General features: G+C 37.1%; 1 protein-coding gene and 2 long non-coding RNA genes across 20 annotated transcripts; 1 reads left to right on the top strand and 2 right to left on the bottom strand.

Moving 5' to 3' along the window:
* Positions 1–748: 748 nt before the first annotated feature.
* On the bottom strand, positions 749–5629 carry Syt1 (synaptotagmin 1). The gene is given in 10 exon segments (XM_015327395.2): positions 749–944; positions 1018–1105; positions 1107–1267; positions 1443–1619; positions 1718–1912; positions 2053–2151; positions 2234–2379; positions 2849–2974; positions 3064–3211; positions 5267–5629. Coding segments are annotated over 9 exon segments (1332 nt in total). The 5' UTR covers positions 3209–3211; positions 5267–5629; the 3' UTR covers position 749.
* A 62-nt stretch (positions 5630–5691) lies between these two features.
* On the top strand, positions 5692–12749 carry LOC107069791 (uncharacterized). 17 transcript variants are annotated; one of them, XR_016177638.1, is made up of 7 exons: positions 5692–5839; positions 6095–6196; positions 7499–8205; positions 8319–8540; positions 8615–10195; positions 10275–10361; positions 10466–12749. It is a non-coding gene; the product is annotated as an uncharacterized LOC107069791 (long non-coding RNA). The 17 variants fall into 17 exon arrangements; XR_016177639.1 differs by lacking the exon at positions 5692–5839 and having other exon boundaries at positions 5846–6196; positions 7499–7576; positions 7770–8205; XR_016177626.1 differs by lacking the exon at positions 5692–5839 and having other exon boundaries at positions 5846–8205; positions 10466–10552; positions 10632–10705; positions 10817–12749.
* LOC149033535 (uncharacterized) lies at positions 11000–13455 on the bottom strand. 2 transcript variants are annotated; one of them, XR_016177641.1, is made up of 3 exons: positions 12834–13455; positions 11110–12686; positions 11000–11037 (listed from the first exon to the last, which is right to left on the bottom strand). It is a non-coding gene; the product is annotated as an uncharacterized LOC149033535 (long non-coding RNA). The 2 variants fall into 2 exon arrangements; XR_016177640.1 differs by lacking the exon at positions 11000–11037 and having other exon boundaries at positions 12119–12404; positions 12477–12686; positions 12834–13444.
* Positions 13456–18246: the final 4791 nt, after the last annotated feature.

Here is an 18246-nt window from a genome sequence, read left to right as displayed (position 1 = left end):
CACTTGAGAAATATGTAGGAAATCTTATATTGCGGATTATTTTCTTTTTCAATAAGTTTCTTGTAGATTTCAAGAGAATTCGTTTGTATTCATTCGAGAAATTATTATTCAAATGGTTTTACATCTACATAGAGAAGTAAAATTATATATATAGGTATGTATATACGCATGTATATATACAAGACACTACACTGCATGAGAACATATTGTTAATTCTAAATCTTTGGTGGTATTCATTGTTATTTAATTTAATCATAGATCGTTTAATATCTTCTAATTGTAAATTTTGTTTTTTTAATTCCTATCTCTTTCTGCCCGTCTATTTGTTGTTCGTTTTTTTCTTTCTTTCTTTCTTTCTTTCTCTTTCTCTTTCTTTCCCTCTCTCCCTCTCTCCCTCTCTCCCTCTCTCTCTATATATATATATATATATATATATATATATATATATATATATTTTTTGTGTGTGTTTTCATTTGTTCACGTAATTTTCTTTCTCTTTCTCTCACTGTCACATATTATTGTTTCATCCTACTGTTTCTTTCTCGTGCAATATATTCCTGCAAAAAAAAAAAAAAGGATCAGTTATTGAAATAATAATGAAATAAAGTACAAATGTATAATAAAGATTTAACATTTGTACAAATCATTACAAGGATCGTCGATGATATATTGCATGTCTCTTGAGGCTATTTACGATAATGTCTAATATACGATGGGCGTTACCTCGATTAAATATTCTTTCAACTAATTTAATCCTTCCTGTCTCCGTTTTCGGGTTCCTTGAGTGTGTGCCATTGAGCTATTGGACGCCTTGGAGATGCCAACATGTCCGACCAATGTCTCAATTCAGTTCCACTTGCGTTGTATCCCAATACAACCTTGCCAATTGGTTCCGAAGTACCAATGCGATCATAATCTACCACTGTCACGACCAATTGCACTTTCTGTAAAATACATGAACATATGATTTGATGTATTTCTCTAACTTCTTCTACAAGTAAATCATATACTTCTTACTTGGATCTGTTCGAATGGGACTTCAAAGGTGAACGATTCGTTGTAATAGGGATTCAGAGTGCACTTCTTGATAGAAGTCTTTTTTTTTAAGCCTTTTACCATTTTGCATTAATGCAATCTTGACATAAGGGTCCGAGAGACCACCGACGTCCATCTTCTTTAAATTCTTAGCTTCGAGAATGACCACCGTGAGTTTACCAGCCGTTGGCACATATCTCAGAGAGAAACAAATATCGCCTAGTTTGTTATCCTGCAATAAATTATTTGTTTCTTTTAAGCAGTACCATTTTGATGTGTTGTTTTTCTTTTTTATCCAATAAAAAGGAAGAAATGAACATAGTTTTACGCGTGTATCTCTTGTATTTTGCGATATTCGATTAAATAAATTCATGTTCTGACGAATGAATAATTTTCATCTAACCTACCTGACCACCCTCTCCTTCAACACTCTGCAATTCTCGCCATTCCTCGATGGTCTGTGCGAGATCAACCTGACACAATGGTACTTTCACCTCACCGATTTGATCATGCTTTGAAAATCTATCAAAGTCAAAAATTGCGAATACTAGAGTTTTATTCATGGCCTCCGCATAGGGTACATTCTGTAACGATATAAAAAAACAACAACAAATATAAAATCGTCGATGAATCGTCGTGTGGTGCTACTATTATAAATGAATCGAATTAAAATGAGACAGACCTTAAAAACAAACGTCTCCTCGAAGACAGGACTCAGAGTCTTTCTGTGAACCTTTGTCTCGAATTTTTTTTTCTTATCGGGCAACAAGTATACCTTAACGTAAGGATCAGAAGTGCCACCCATGTCTAAAGCTGGCAATTCTTCGGCCTGTATTACCGTCACTGCCAAACTATTTGAATTGAAATCATACTCGAGCTAAAAAACCAAATTCAATACTTAAAAAAGATGAATTAAATATATGCATGTGTATTGTCATTATAATATACATATATTATATATTTATTGTCTTGCAAAAAGAACGTTTTTGTATCTTTGATTCTATTTTCTTTTTCTACCTTGTATTGAAGCTTTCCGAGCTTGACTTCGCTCTGTTTGCTTTCAGCTTCATCAGGTTCTTCCGCGTTATCCGTGAGTTCTTCCATATCAGGCTGTACCTAAGGACATCGAAATGGATTCCACGTGTGTAGAATTTTATTTCTAATATCTACTAATAAACACGGTACACCGAGTACGTACCTTATCCTTATACGTACTTCCAAGTAGCTGAACTGACTTTAAATCTACCGCTCCTTTTAGGCCCTTCTTACCATCCTTGGAACGTCTTTTGCGACAGCATCTTCTTATACAGCAGAAACAAATTCCAAGGACGACTACGCCGACAGCTGAGTAACGAGTAAACCATTAGAAAGGAATCGAATGATGGAATAGATGAAAGGATTTCGCTACGACGATTATGTAGATAGATAGGTATATTTATTATTTAGCAAGGGGTGTTGAGTGATTCTCTTTTCAAATAACAAAAGTCAAGAAAAAGAAAAGTAATGAAATAGAATTGTAAGGAAGCACGGATGGAAGCACGGATGGAAGCACGGATGGAAGCACGGATGGAAGCACGGATGGAAGCACGGATGGAAGCACGGATGGAAGCACGGATGGATGGATGTCCTTATGCACATACATATGCAGATTCATTTGTTTTTGTCTTTTTATATATTACTTTTACTCGCAAAAGCTCATGTCGTCGGACTATTATACTTGTGACTTTTATTTCCTCTTTTGATCATGATTAAATATAATAGTGCCTTTTTATATAAAGCGCCTAAACGATATAATTTCGAAATTCGAGCCTACCTATTAAAATTGCGACTAAACCCCACGTTGGTATTCCCATTTCTTCGGCCAGATCTTTCGATAGCGTTCCGAGTTGATCCTTCAGATTTTTCATTGTACTTTCTGTAGTGACTTCCGACTCGGTCTCTGAAAACAAATATGTTTATTAATGTGTTAAAATAATACGAATAATGGAATTATATATATATATATATATATATTCTTAAGAAACTCACCGCTTCTTGCTGCCTCCTCGGTACTGGTCATAGCCTTCAACGTCAATTGAGGAAGGTTCGACGTCTCCTCTTGCGTTTCGACATTTTCCGAAGTAGCTGCTACAGGTGCCGGTTCCGACGGCGCTTCCCTTTTAAAAGGTGGCATTTTCTGCACAATTTCAAAGCGTCCATTAACAAGTGCCATTTGCTTTTTATCGCCTACGAGTATAACGTACAACTTACGTTTTTACACATATTCTCTAATTGTAAATGAAATCGATTAAAAAAGACTAACTATACAAAAAATCTAACGGATAAATAAGTATAAATCTTAAAATCCATGTTTAAGAGTAATTACTTAAATATTCGGAAAAAATCTTAATGATTCGATCATGACAGGAAGTAATTATTGTGACGAATAAGGTTTCCCATTTAGTTAGTAGGTCCAACTGTTTTTTCTCCTTTCAAAACTTCTTTTCCTTAATTCAACAGGATAAGTTAATGTTTCAATGTTTTTCCTGTTTCGTTATATCTTTTTTACGTGCTTCTTCGTGCAATAGCAGCATCTTACATGTGCGTATGTAAAATCGATACAGATACCTTTCAACAGGATTATTTAACCACCTCATGAATTTGTTCATGAACCGTCACGAACGATAGCAAAGGTTATCCTATACACGTTAGTGCTTCTTTTTTATTACCTACCCTTAATACCTATAAAATGTTAAGTATTGAGTTTATATATAGAACATTTCTAACACTAACATTCACTTTTCAAAGCATTTCTAAGTCAATCTATGCATATCAAGTGCATTTACATAACACTTACAAATTTCTCATTTTTTAATTCGTGTTCTATTTTTCAATATTTGTCTATATTTTGTTATATATATATATATATATATATATTTTTTTTTTTATTTAAATATCATTCTCTGATTGATATTATTTCAAATAAAAATGTATAATGATATTCGAATCAGATTCGTGTGAACTAACCAGAGTTCATTTCAGTATAATGTACATTTATGTTCGTATGTATATGCCTACGTTTGTATTCGTCATGAGTATACATACTTGGAGGAAGGCAAATCGATACCAAGCGGATAGTTATAGACTCGGGTGGTCCAGTAATATTTATCACCGTACATTATTACATATTTTTAAAGGATTTTTGCAAGTAGCTGAATTAACTGTGAACTCGTGATTTATTTGAAAACTCGACGAGGAAAGTTATGATAACTCTTATTAAACAAAAATGATTAAAAAAGATACTATTAAAAAAGCGTCGTTCGTGTTATCGTTCAATAGTTATTATCCGAGTAAACCGTGTAAAACCATTTGCAAAAGCTATTATTTAAATCGTTTTACCTGTCCAGCTGAAAAATTATAATGATATGATAATTACAAAGAAAAGATTTGACACTCTATCTATCCTCACGTTCACTAACGCTCGGCTCTATATCTTCTCCCCCCTTATAAGACAATGATTACAATTTACAATTAATACTATCGTAGTATTATCCACATCCTTTTCTGAAGGACGTCTCCTCCACAATCTTTACGATCCAACGCCCTTCCAACATGAATGAATATTCTACCCCCTCCCTTCCCATTTAAAGAAGCGTTCAGAGAAAATCTTTAATAAGATCACGCATTAAATATGAAGTCGTACATACATGGTAACTATACAACTTATATCAAAAATACGTCTTATAATCTCTTTAATTCAGTCAGAAAATAAAATGCATTGTATATTTTGTACAAAATAATCGAACGACGTGCGGGAGTGAAATTCATAGAAGCCTTTCAAAATTTCAAACGACGATGTGATTTGGAAAGCAATACAGAAAACTAAACAAGGAAATAAAGATTAGAGAGAGAGAGAGAGAGAGAAACAAAGAGATAATTCATCTAACATTACGTATGTAAAGCGAATTGAAATAGGTTCTCGAATTTAGGTCGAAAAATCACGGTAAGCTGGGAGTAAAGGGAAGAGAAAGAGAGGGAGGAAAAGAGAAATATCGATTTCAGGTAGCGTGGCGTATCACCATTTCGATAGCCGCTTGCTTATACGAATAACCGATATACAAAAAGATATACATATAATATATGCATATAGATATATTTATTTATTCATCCATTTAAAGAACTCAGAATTTAAATAAAGATAAAGAGAGAGAGAGAGAGAGAGAGAGAGAGATAAGGAAATAGATGTACTTACTAAATGTAATATTCCTTATTTTAACGTCAGTTTTTGGTGAATGTGTTGTTCGCCAAGCCAAAATTCAACCTCGTCGTTGTTCCGTCGTTCAATGGAAGAATAGACAATATTAAAAAGAAATGAACGTAACTGATCGATTGTTCGTCGGTTGTATTCTCTCAAAGAAGGACAAAACTATAGACGTTAATGTTGATGGTGGGACTGATAACTCGCACAATTTGTCGTTTCGCGATTAGAAACACATCCTTCTCGTCCACTTCGTCTTCGTCTTTATCGTCGAAAACGCCCTTGCGACATTAACGACGATGGTAGAACGATGGAAAATCTATCCGTAACACGGCTCTTCTACAGAGAAGGTAGGATGCGAGTGCGCCTGACCGATGGCAAACGTGAACATGGCCGACCCCTGTACAACGAGATCGATAAAACACGTTACGTTTTCCTGCGTTTTGCGCGACACCGAAAGAGGAGGTATTGAGAGAGAGAGAGAGAGAGAGAGAGAGAGAAGAAACGTCAAGAGAGGGATGATAACGCAACACCCCTGCGCTTGCGAATTAAGAGAGATGATTCCAAGTAAGCCGCGCACTCTCTCTTCTAGCAATACCACCAATTTTCGTTCTTTTTTACAATTTTACACACATTCTGAATCTCTACTTTTCCTAAACTTCTTTTATTTATTTCCTTATAAATCTCTAGTCTAAATATAAAATCAAAGTCTACCTATATATGTGTGCATATATTTACGTATCTGTACTTTTTACATATCTCCAATTGATTTTTATATTTCCCTTTATTGCGCGATAGTCACTAACCATAGACTTTTCCTAGTCAGGGTGGATGTCAGGATGTCTATAAAGAAGATGATCATAAGGATTCAATAAAAACTGTTGGCACTGTCTTCAAAGGAATTCTTGAATTATTGTGAATTGGGTAAATACAAATCATCCCTTTACTACTTTCCGCATAAAAATAACCCTTTTAGTTGTTTATAGCTCACCCGCAATAAAAGGGTCATCCCTACTTACGATCTGCTAATCTGGTCCTAAACGTGATCTGAAATCAAAAATGCAATATAAAATTAATTATGTTTCACATCATTCTAAACATTTTTCATGAATAAAAACAATCATGATTTGAAAAATATATATGAGAAGTAATAATTAAGATTACAAGATAATACTAACAACCGTTGATTTATCCAGACGAAGCCCCAGATTCGTTGATAAAGATGATCCAGAAGAAACGAAGATATTAATTCACACTTTTGACCATGACAATATTTTTATCGAAAACGTAAATCCTCTTCTACCGAATTGGCCGAAAGTGTGTTAATGATTCTAATCACGCTTACCGACCAAATTATTTTTCATTTAACAAGAATATTTAAATAAATTCTTGTATTGATTTTAAATGTGATCGAGTTTTGTAATTATTTTTAAAGCAATCTATGCGATTGCATAGAAAAAATGTAACTTCGTTCGAAACAAACACTGACTCTAAAAGATTGCATTGCACGCAATCACAATTGAAGATCTGAAAATGAAAGTTTAGTTAAAGCAAGTCGTAGCGTCGTACTTCTGTTTATTTATTACGTTACTAATAAAAAATATATTATTCATTTTAAAATTCAATTATTTAAACTACATATTCCAAAAATTCTGGAATTGTACTATTATTTTAATGTTTTAATTATTAATATAAAAAAGAGAATTCAAATGATGTAACCACAACCTTTTAAACTATATGAAAAATAATATAAAATACAAACGAACAAATATCACATTGCATTCTATCTTTCAAAAAATATATTTAATCGCGATAGGGTTACTTTTACAGAAGTAAGCTAATTGCGTGAATACCTATAGGAAAGAATAGATATAGTATTAATGTAAAACTAAACAAGGTACAATATTTATAAATAATCATTTAAACAATTAATTATAGAATCGATTGAACGTGTCTTGAATTATTTATGTGAATTTTATGTGTTCTTATTATACTTACATTGGGAAGAAATCATATGCAGTTATATTCTATCAGAAGATTAGCAGAAGGAATGCATCCTAGTTATCACAAATTAGGAAAACAAATGGCTAATACATTATATTATGAAACTCTGTTCTTGTACAAAATCTTTTACCAGGTTTTCTAAACGATGATGGAAGATATTATTGTTCATCGACTGCCAAGAAAAATTTATGTATTTATATAAATTAATATCTTCTTTGCAAGGAATTCCATGTGAAATATTATGGGAATAGAATGCAGCTGTACTTATTAAGAATTATCTAGACAATAATATGTTAAGAGGTAAATATAATCATTTAGTTTGAAGAAGAAGTAAATATTATAATCTATTAAAATCCACTTACTTTTATTATATAAAAATTGATTGAGGAGTTGCATTTATTTTTAATCAATTAATAAAAACATATTGTGTGTGTGGGTAATCTGTATTTTATTACCGACTGGTAAAATGTGTATCGCCATTTATCGGTACTAGATATTACTTCACTGTACCGACTAGTAAATTTAGGCTGCCATCTAGCGGAAGTAAATGTTACTATATCTTACCGATTAGTAGAATATGTTTCGCCATCTAGACAAAAGATAAAACATCACTAGGATAAAATCAAGATGGCTACCTGTCAATATACTTTGAATACCATAAACACAGGCTATGTGCAGTGTAAAGTATTTAATTAAAAAAATCCTTTTAGTGATGCAATAATCAAGTGAATAATATTTTTTATTTATAATAATTCGTTTCATATTCTTTATTAAGTGATCGCCAATTCTGGATGAAAATAGTTAAATTGGATGTATTGCTGTAGGACAGTGTTATGTCATAACCTAAGAAAAATAATTTTCTTAATTAAATCCAAGAATGCAGATGAATTCCAGACGTTCTTTTTATCAAATTATTATAACAAATACTAGTAAGTAAAGTATATATTTTGTTTTTTAACTTTATGCATTATCTAAACATATTCTCCCTTTTCTAACTTATTTTGGTACATAAATAAAGTACTTCTTTTTTAAATATTTTTAGATCAGCATGCAGATCTATATTTTTAATTCCAATCCAAGAACGTTATACCCAAAAGAAGAGGAGTCCGTTACACCATTGGATCAATGGATTGGATCTTACGGCTAACGATTAGAAGATTTGTATTGATTATGTCATCCGAACAAGAGTTTTATTCTATAATATATGGTAAATAGAATGTAGGTGCACTAACAAAGAATAATCAAGAGAAGAATTTGTCAAAAGGTAAGCATTGCAATCTTGCATTTGTAAAAAACAAACCTATATCAAACTGATTGATAAACTGATTCATTTAACAGGATAGGTAAATAATTTGACTAGAAATGCCTACTCATTATTATCAAGATTGATAAGAAGAATCAAACAATACTGCAACTAACATTATTATATTAAACACTTATATGTCTATTTTGCACCCCACAATAATACACATGCACATACACAAAAAAGGACTTCTTGTATAAACTGTTGTGCTGCGACTTATCATCGTCGACTGTATCGACATATAATTTTATATAAATGAACGGGGTGATTAATTGGATCAAAGAAAATGTAAAATCAGAAAGGAATTTGCCTCGACTGTGTCTTTTATGTTAGATCATCATCATCAGCAGCAGCAGCATCATCATTAATATATACTCTATATATACACATACATATTTCAATTCTCTTGCGTGACCATAAGAGTATAATTTCATGGAAAATTAATTATTATATAACAAAATATTTCGATGCATGTACAATTATATGTAGTAGTAATTCATGTTACAGTAATCGACTTTTATTAACTGAACAACAAAAAAAGTGACATATTTATGAATTATTTTTAAAAGATTACATAAACACACTTGCAAAATAAATATTGTTTCAGATAATAAAAGTATTATTATTATTATTATTATTATTATTATTTTTATTATTATTATTATTATAATTAATTTTGTGGTTACGGATTAATGATAAAAAAACATTTCTTATTATTTGAATTTTCGCGGGCAACACATTGCTGAGGAAAAATTCAAGATGGCTGCCGTGTCGTGTACTACCACGTGCACTATTAAATATTTAATTAAAGAAATGCAATAGTGATGCAATCATAATCAAAAGAATAATATTTTGTATTTAGAATAATTCTTTTCATATTCTCTTCTCTTTTTAGTGATTAGTGATTGCCAATTCTGGATGAAAATAGTTACAAATGGGATGTATTGGTGTGTGGTACAATAGTATTACGTCATAACCAAAGGAAAATAATTTTCTTTATTAAATCCGAGTATATATAGATGAATTCAGGATGTTCTCATTATATCAATTTATTTTAACAAATATTAGTTACTACTAAGGTACATCTATACGTATTTTGTTATACGAAATTTTACTAATTATTAAAATATATATGTGGATTAGTTTGTCTCTTAACTTTATGCATTATCTAAACATTTCTGTCCCTTTTCTTAGCAAAACAACTTTACATGCAATTCCATCACACCAACTTTCCACGCACACCAATGACACCATTCAAAAGGAGAGAATCCACACGATCATGAGGGATTTTTAAACCATCACTTCAACTTTCCACGCAATCCTATGACTCCATCCATAACCAAATATCCCATACAGTCATGAGGGTTTTTTTTTTTAACCATCACTTTAATTCTGCACGCAATTCCAGTTTAATGCACACTGTGTTCTTATCATACTTGCACTGCGAGAAAATAATATAAGTATATAGTGTAATATTTTATCAAAAGAATACGAGAAGAAATGTATATCTTAGTTATCATCACAAGATATATGGATAACACACGTGGCAAATACATTATTATATTTCCGACATTCAATTCATGTCAAAATTTTTTATCAAGTTTTACGTACACACGGTAATAGAAGATAATACTTTTTTTTTAATGGCTGATAAGAAAAATTGATGTATTTGTTAATAAATATCTTCTTTTGCAGGGAATTTCATTTCATTACTATTATTATGGAAAAAGAATATGCAGATGCTATTATTAAAAACTAATCTAGACAAAAATATGTAAAGAGGTAAATATTATAATACCATAAAAATACATTTATTTTGTTATCATATAGTATAAATGATTGGGATTTTATTAACTTTTTAATCAATTAATAAAAATGTTTATTAGGAAATTAGTCTTTTATCACCGACTGGTAAAGAGAATATGTATCGCCATCTAGCAGCGGTACTAGCTATTACTTCATTGTACCGACTGGTAAAATTATGCTGTTATCATCAAATGATGGAAATATTTAATTCACTTACCGACAAGTACAATATGTTTCTTCATCTAGACGAAAGAAAATACATCGCGCTTGGACACAATCAAGATGGCCACCTGCCATTGTATACTGCCACGTGCAATAAAGTTAAGTATTTAATTACAAAAAATTCAATAGTGATGCTTTAATTAAGTGAATAATATTGTTTTTATTTACAATAATAATTCAGTGTTCATATTCTATTCTTTTTTTTTTAGTGATTAGTGCTCGGCAATTCAGCATAAGAAGAAAACCATTGGACTTGATGTGTGATATCTTGTGAAGAAAAAAAAACCATTGGACTTGAAGTGTGATATCTTGTGAAGAAAAAAAAACCATTGGACTTGATGTGTGATATCTTGTGAAGAAAAAAAAACCATTGGACTTGATGTAAGATATCAATGCTTAAGAAGAAAACCATTGGATTTGTGTTTGTGATCTAAAAAAGAAAACCTTTGTACTTATTATTATTATTATTATGTTAAGTTAAAAGGAATATCATTGTACTTACTATTATTATGTAAATGTAAAAAGAATATTATTGCACTCTCTACAGGTGGACAGGTCGACAGGAAAAGTATACCATTGCACTTTAAAGGTTACTTGTCGACTTACAAAGTATACCATTGCACATTTTAGGTTACTTTGGATTACCACGTTTTGTGTCAAATTTTATTTCTTTTTTATCACCTATCCTATCATCCAAGCCATTTAATTTTCCTTTAATAAAATCAACCATTACATGTAAGTATTAATTATTGTAAATGTTACAAGTTAAGAAACTTATATTTTTTTTTGGTCGTATAAGGTATTTTTTTTTTATTTATAATGCATGAACATTTTAATAGAAATATTTTAGTAGACAATTGAATTTATTATTAACATATATACATTTTAGCATATTAATGAAATATTTTTGAAATAGAAAGTTTAGAATAGCATTGAATTTGAAGTTATGTTAACTGAAATAGAAAATCATTGCAGTTGTGGTTATGTCACTGTTTATACTTGCACTAGAAGCAAACCATATATAGAGTAGTAATATTTTATGAAAAGAATATTAGATAGAAAAAATGTTTCCTAGTTATCACAAATTAAGAAAAGAAATGGTTAATAACATTCTAATGTTTGCAGTTCTTATTATATGTACTAAATTTATTAATGTACACTTATTTTATTGGGAATAGACTAAGAGCATAAAAATGTATATATTTGTATGAATTCATTTGTGTTTTTTTTTGTAGAAATACCATCATGTATTTTATAATGAAAATAGGATGTTGTTTAAAGAAGTAAGTATTATAATATTGTTTAAAATACATTTATTTTTGTCATATAAAATGTGAATTAATATAATATAATTAATTTTTGTATAAGTTTACATAAATTTTTACTTTAGTTACCGACTGGTAGAGAGAATATGTATCGCCATCTAGACGACGAAAGAAAACACATCTCTAGGACAAATTCAAGATGGCTACCTGCTGTCACATTGTACTTTTGTGTAAAGTATTGTGTAGTAAAGTGTAAAGTATTTAATTAACAAAATTTCTTACAGTGATGCAATCATAATTAAGTGAATAATATTGTTTTTATTTATAATAATTCTTTTCTTATTCTCTTCTCTTATTTTGCAGTGATCACCAATTCACCTTAAGAAGAAACCCATTGGACTTGATGTTTGATATCTTGTGAAGAAAAAAAAACCATTGGACTTGACGTTTGATATTTCCTTAAGAAGAAATCCATTTAACTTGATGTTAGATATCTGCTTAAGAAGAAAACCATTGGATTTGTGTTTGTGATCTACAAAAGAAAACCATTGTACTTATTATTATTAGTATTATGTTAACTTAAGAAGAATATCATTGTACTTACTATTATTATGTAAATGTAAAAAGAATATTATTGCACTCTCTACAGGTGGACAGGTCGACAGGAAAAGTATACCATTGCACTTTAAAGGTTACTTGTCGACTTACAAAGTATACCATTGCACATTTTAGGTTACTTTGGATTACCACGTTTTGTGTCAAATTTTATTTCTTTTTTGTCACCTATCCTATCATCCAAGCCATTGAAATTTTCCTTTAATGAAATCAACCATTATATGTAATTATTAATTATTGTAAAATTTAATTATGAAACAAATTTATGTTTTTTGTCGTATAAGGAATTTTTTTTTTTAATGCATGAACATTTTAATAGAGAATTGAATTTATTATAAACACAAACCTTTTAGTATATTAAATAATTATGTAATAACCACGTGAGTTGTACATATAATGAACGGAACGTGTTAATTTAATAACCATTGCACTAAAGGTTATGTAAAAAGTTAAATAGAAAACCATTGCACTTGAGAGAGAGGTTATATGTAATTAAAATAGCACAAATCATTTCACTAAGTATGGATATGTTAGCATAAGAAAAATACCACTTTACTTGTAGACATATATGTGTAATAACGTATAATGAAAATTATTAATTTTTTTAAGAGGCTATATCACGTTAGAAAGATAAAATTGGCACGTCTCGTGGTTATGTTACTTTCAAGAAGAAATAAATCATTGCACATAATAGATTTGACTATATTAGAATAAATAGACGACCACTGCACATTAGTTTATAAAAGATTTTAAACAACAACATCAATAAGAATATTTGCACTTGTGTATATAATAACATAGATTAAAAAAAAATAAAAGGCAATGTTATTTTAAAGTAAAGTAATGGATGTCATGCGAGATTGACAAGAGGGAGAAGCCATTACAACTTGATGTATGTCAGCTGTACAGTTCATTTGCATATATAATTACGAGATGGCGTCTTGAACTCGGTAGCGTTGGGATAGCCGATTTAGTATAAAGGGAGGTGCAAAGCGCATGTATTTCAACGCATCGGGGTGCGACCCCGACTCTGCAGAAGCAGAGTACTCCTGTGGCTGCGCTCAGGAGCAGGTTGCAATACACGCTTAGGCCTGAGCGTTGTATTCAGCTTGCTCCTGAGAATGACAGCCTTTGGAAAATGGGATGATGAGGAGTAGTAGTAGTAGTTGCATGTAGTAGTAGCTTGAAATAGTAGTAGTAGTAGTAGAAGCATGAAATAGTAGTAGTAGTAAAAGTATGAAATAGTAGAAGCATGAAATAATAGTAGTAGTAGTAGTAAAAAATTAGAATAAGAAAATTGGGGGTCTTCTAGTATTAGAGGGGGCCTGGTCTCTAGTTAATGGGGTGGCAATCAATCGTGAGGCCGTGCCTGTAGCCGATTTTACAGGTCAAGGTCATCGAAGGTCAAGGACATCTAGGGCAAGGTCGCGCGCGAGTTTCATTCATTATGTGGGTCAAGGTCACGCGCAGGGGTTCGTTCATTATGTGTTTGTGCGTGTTAATATTCACGCGCGCGAGGGTTAAGTCAGTATGTGTGTATCAATTTATTTATTTATTTTTTTTTTTTTATTGGGTTTATTAGGAGTTTGTGTGTTTATGTTTTTTTTTGGGTGTAGTTAGAATTTGTGTATATGTTTTTTTGTGGGTTTTTAACAGTTTGTGTATATGTTTTTTTGGGTATTTTAAAAGTTAGTGTATATGTTTTTTTGGGTTTTTTAGGAGTTTGTGTATTTGTTTTTTTGTGGTTTTTTAAGAGTTTGTGTATATGTTTTTTTGGGTTTTTTCAGAGTTTGTGTATATGTTTTTTTGGGTATTTTAAAAGTTTGTGTATATGTCTTTTTGGGTTTTTTCAGAGTTTGTGTATATGTTTTTTTGTTGTTTTTTAAGAGTTTGTGTATATGTTTTTTTGAGTTTTTTAGGAGTTTGTGTATATGTTTTTTTGGGTTTTTTCAGAGTTTGTGTATATGTTTTTTTAGGTATTTTAAAAGTTTGTGTATATGTTTTTTTGGGTATTTTAAAAGTTTGTGTATATGTCTTTTTGGGTTTTTTCAGAGTTTGTGTATATGTTTTTTGGGTATTTTAAGAGTTTGTGTATATGTTTTTTTGGGTATTTTAAAAGTTTGTGTATATGTCTTTTTGGGTTTTTTCAGAGTTTGTGTATATGTTTTTTTTTGGGTATTTTAAGAGTTTGTGTATATGTTTTTTTTTTGGTTATTTTAAAAGTTTGTGTCAGGGTTGCGTCAGGGTTGCGTCAGGGTTGCGTCAGGGTTGCGTCAGGGTTGCGTCAGGGTTGCGTCAGGGTTGCGTCAGGGTTGCGTCAGGGTTGCGTCAGGGTTGCGTCAGGGTTGCGTCAGGGTTGCGTCAGGGTTGCGTCAGGGTTGCGTCAGGGGTTGCGTCAGGGTTGCGTCAGGGTTGCGTCAGGGTTGCGTCAGGGTTGCGTCAGGGTTGCGTCAGGGTTGCGTCAGGGTTGCGTCAGGGTTGCGTCAGGGTTGCGTCAGGGTTGCGTCAGGGTTGCGTCAGGGTTGCGTCAGGGTTGCGTCAGGGTTGCGTCAGGGTTGCGTCAGGGTTGCGTCAGGGTTGCGTCAGGGTTGCGTCAGGGTTGCGTCAGGGTTGCGTCAGGGTTGCGTCAGGGTTGCGTCAGGGTTGCGTCAGGGTTGCGTCAGGGTTGCGTCAGGGTTGCGTCAGGGTTGCGTCAGGGTTGCGTCAGGGTTGCGTCAGGGTTGCGTCAGGGTTGCGTCAGGGTTGCGTCAGGGTTGCGTCAGGGTTGCGTCAGGGTTGCGTCAGGGTTGCGTCAGGGTTGCGTCAGGGTTGCGTCAGGGTTGCGTCAGGGTTGCGTCAGGGTTGCGTCAGGGTTGCGTCAGGGTTGCGTCAGGGTTGCGTCAGGGTTGCGTCAGGGTTGCGTCAGGGTTGCGTCAGGGGTTGCGTCAGGGTTGCGTCAGGGTTGCGTCAGGGTTGCGTCAGGGTTGCGTCAGGGTTGCGTCAGGGTTGCGTCAGGGTTGCGTCAGGGTTGCGTCAGGGTTGCGTCAGGGTTGCGTCAGGGTTGCGTCAGGGTTGCGTCAGGGTTGCGTCAGGGTTGTCGTCAGGGTTGCGTCAGGGTTGCGTCAGGGTTGCGTCAGGGTTGCGTCAGGGTTGCGTCAGGGTTGCGTCAGGGTTGCGTCAGGGTTGCGTCAGGGTTGCGTCAGGGTTGCGTCAGGGTTGCGTCAGGGTTGCGTCAGGGTTGCGTCAGGGTTGCGTCAGGGTTGCGTCAGGGTTGCGTCAGGGTTGCGTCAGGGTTGCGTCAGGGTTGCGTCAGGGTTGCGTCAGGGTTGCGTCAGGGTTGCGTCAGGGTTGCGTCAGGGTTGCGTCAGGGTTGCGTCAGGGTTGCGTCAGGGTTGCGTCAGGGTTGCGTCAGGGTTGCGTCAGGGTTGCGTCAGGGTTGCGTCAGGGTTGCGTCAGGGTTGCGTCAGGGTTGCGTCAGGGTTGCGTCAGGGTTGCGTCAGGGTTGCGTCAGGGTTGCGTCAGGGTTGCGTCAGGGTTGCGTCAGGGTTGCGTCAGGGTTGCGTCAGGGTTGCGTCAGGGTTGCGTCAGGGTTGCGTCAGGGTTGCGTCAGGGTTGCGTCAGGGTTGCGTCAGGGTTGCGTCAGGGTTGCGTCAGGGTTGCGTCAGGGTTGCGTCAGGGTTGCGTCAGGGTTGCGTCAGGGTTGCGTCAGGGTTGCGTCAGGGTTGCGTCAGGGTTGCGTCAGGGTTGCGTCAGGGTTGCGTCAGGGTTGCGTCAGGGTTGCGTCAGGGTTGCGTCAGGGTTGCGTCAGGGTTGCGTCAGGGTTGCGTCAGGGTTGCGTCAGGGTTGCGTCAGGGTTGCGTCAGGGTTGCGTCAGGGTTGCGTCAGGGTTGCGTCAGGGTTGCGTCAGGGTTGCGTCAGGGTTGCGTCAGGGTTGCGTCAGGGTTGCGTCAGGGTTGCGTCAGGGTTGCGTCAGGGTTGCGTCAGGGTTGCGTCAGGGTTGCGTCAGGGTTGCGTCAGGGTTGCGTCAGGGTTGCGTCAGGGTTGCGTCAGGGTTGCGTCAGGGTTGCGTCAGGGGTTGCGTCAGGGTTGCGTCAGGGTTGCGTCAGGGTTGCGTCAGGGTTGCGTCAGGGTTGCGTCAGGGTTGCGTCAGGGTTGCGTCAGGGTTGCGTCAGGGTTGCGTCAGGGTTGCGTCAGGGTTGCGTCAGGGTTGCGTCAGGGTTGCGTCAGGGTTGCGTCAGGGTTGCGTCAGGGTTGCGTCAGGGTTGCGTCAGGGTTGCGTCAGGGTTGCGTCAGGGTTGCGTCAGGGTTGCGTCAGGGTTGCGTCAGGGTTGCGTCAGGGTTGCGTCAGGGTTGCGTCAGGGTTGCGTCAGGGTTGCGTCAGGGTTGCGTCAGGGTTGCGTCAGGGTTGCGTCAGGGTTGCGTCAGGGTTGCGTCAGGGTTGCGTCAGGGTTGCGTCAGGGTTGCGTCAGGGTTGCGTCAGGGTTGCGTCAGGGTTGCGTCAGGGTTGCGTCAGGGTTGCGTCAGGGTTGCGTCAGGGTTGCGTCAGGGTTGCGTCAGGGTTGCGTCAGGGTTGCGTCAGGGTTGCGTCAGGGTTGCGTCAGGGTTGCGTCAGGGTTGCGTCAGGGTTGCGTCAGGGTTGCGTCAGGGTTGCGTCAGGGTTGCGTCAGGGTTGCGTCAGGGTTGCGTCAGGGTTGCGTCAGGGTTGCGTCAGGGTTGCGTCAGGGTTGCGTCAGGGTTGCGTCAGGGTTGCGTCAGGGTTGCGTCAGGGTTGCGTCAGGGTTGCGTCAGGGTTGCGTCAGGGTTGCGTCAGGGTTGCGTCAGGGTTGCGTCAGGGTTGCGTCAGGGTTGCGTCAGGGTTGCGTCAGGGTTGCGTCAGGGTTGCGTCAGGGTTGCGTCAGGGTTGCGTCAGGGTTGCGTCAGGGTTGCGTCAGGGTTGCGTCAGGGTTGCGTCAGGGTTGCGTCAGGGTTGCGTCAGGGTTGCGTCAGGGTTGCGTCAGGGTTGCGTCAGGGTTGCGTCAGGGTTGCGTCAGGGTTGCGTCAGGGTTGCGTCAGGGTTGCGTCAGGGTTGCGTCAGGGTTGCGTCAGGGTTGCGTCAGGGTTGCGTCAGGGTTGCGTCAGGGTTGCGTCAGGGTTGCGTCAGGGTTGCGTCAGGGTTGCGTCAGGGTTGCGTCAGGGTTGCGTCAGGGTTGCGTCAGGGTTGCGTCAGGGTTGCGTCAGGGTTGCGTCAGGGTTGCGTCAGGGTTGCGTCAGGGTTGCGTCAGGGTTGCGTCAGGGTTGCGTCAGGGTTGCGTCAGGGTTGCGTCAGGGTTGCGTCAGGGTTGCGTCAGGGTTGCGTCAGGGTTGCGTCAGGGTTGCGTCAGGGTTGCGTCAGGGTTGCGTCAGGGTTGCGTCAGGGTTGCGTCAGGGTTGCGTCAGGGTTGCGTCAGGGTTGCGTCAGGGTTGCGTCAGGGTTGCGTCAGGGTTGCGTCAGGGTTGCGTCAGGGTTGCGTCAGGGTTGCGTCAGGGTTGCGTCAGGGTTGCGTCAGGGTTGCGTCAGGGTTGCGTCAGGGTTGCGTCAGGGTTGCGTCAGGGTTGCGTCAGGGTTGCGTCAGGGTTGCGTCAGGGTTGCGTCAGGGTTGCGTCAGGGTTGCGTCAGGGTTGCGTCAGGGTTGCGTCAGGGTTGCGTCAGGGTTGCGTCAGGGTTGCGTCAGGGTTGCGTCAGGGTTGCGTCAGGGTTGCGTCAGGGTTGCGTCAGGGTTGCGTCAGGGTTGCGTCAGGGTTGCGTCAGGGTTGCGTCAGGG

This window comes from Polistes dominula, unplaced genomic scaffold (assembly GCF_049000335.1).
Source record: "Polistes dominula isolate Pdom_NZ unplaced genomic scaffold, Pdom_raw_medaka contig_32, whole genome shotgun sequence".
Taxonomy (NCBI): Eukaryota; Metazoa; Arthropoda; class Insecta; order Hymenoptera; family Vespidae; genus Polistes; species Polistes dominula.
The sequence above is the reverse complement of the archived record's forward strand: the minus strand, read 5'-3'. Positions and strand labels throughout refer to the sequence as shown.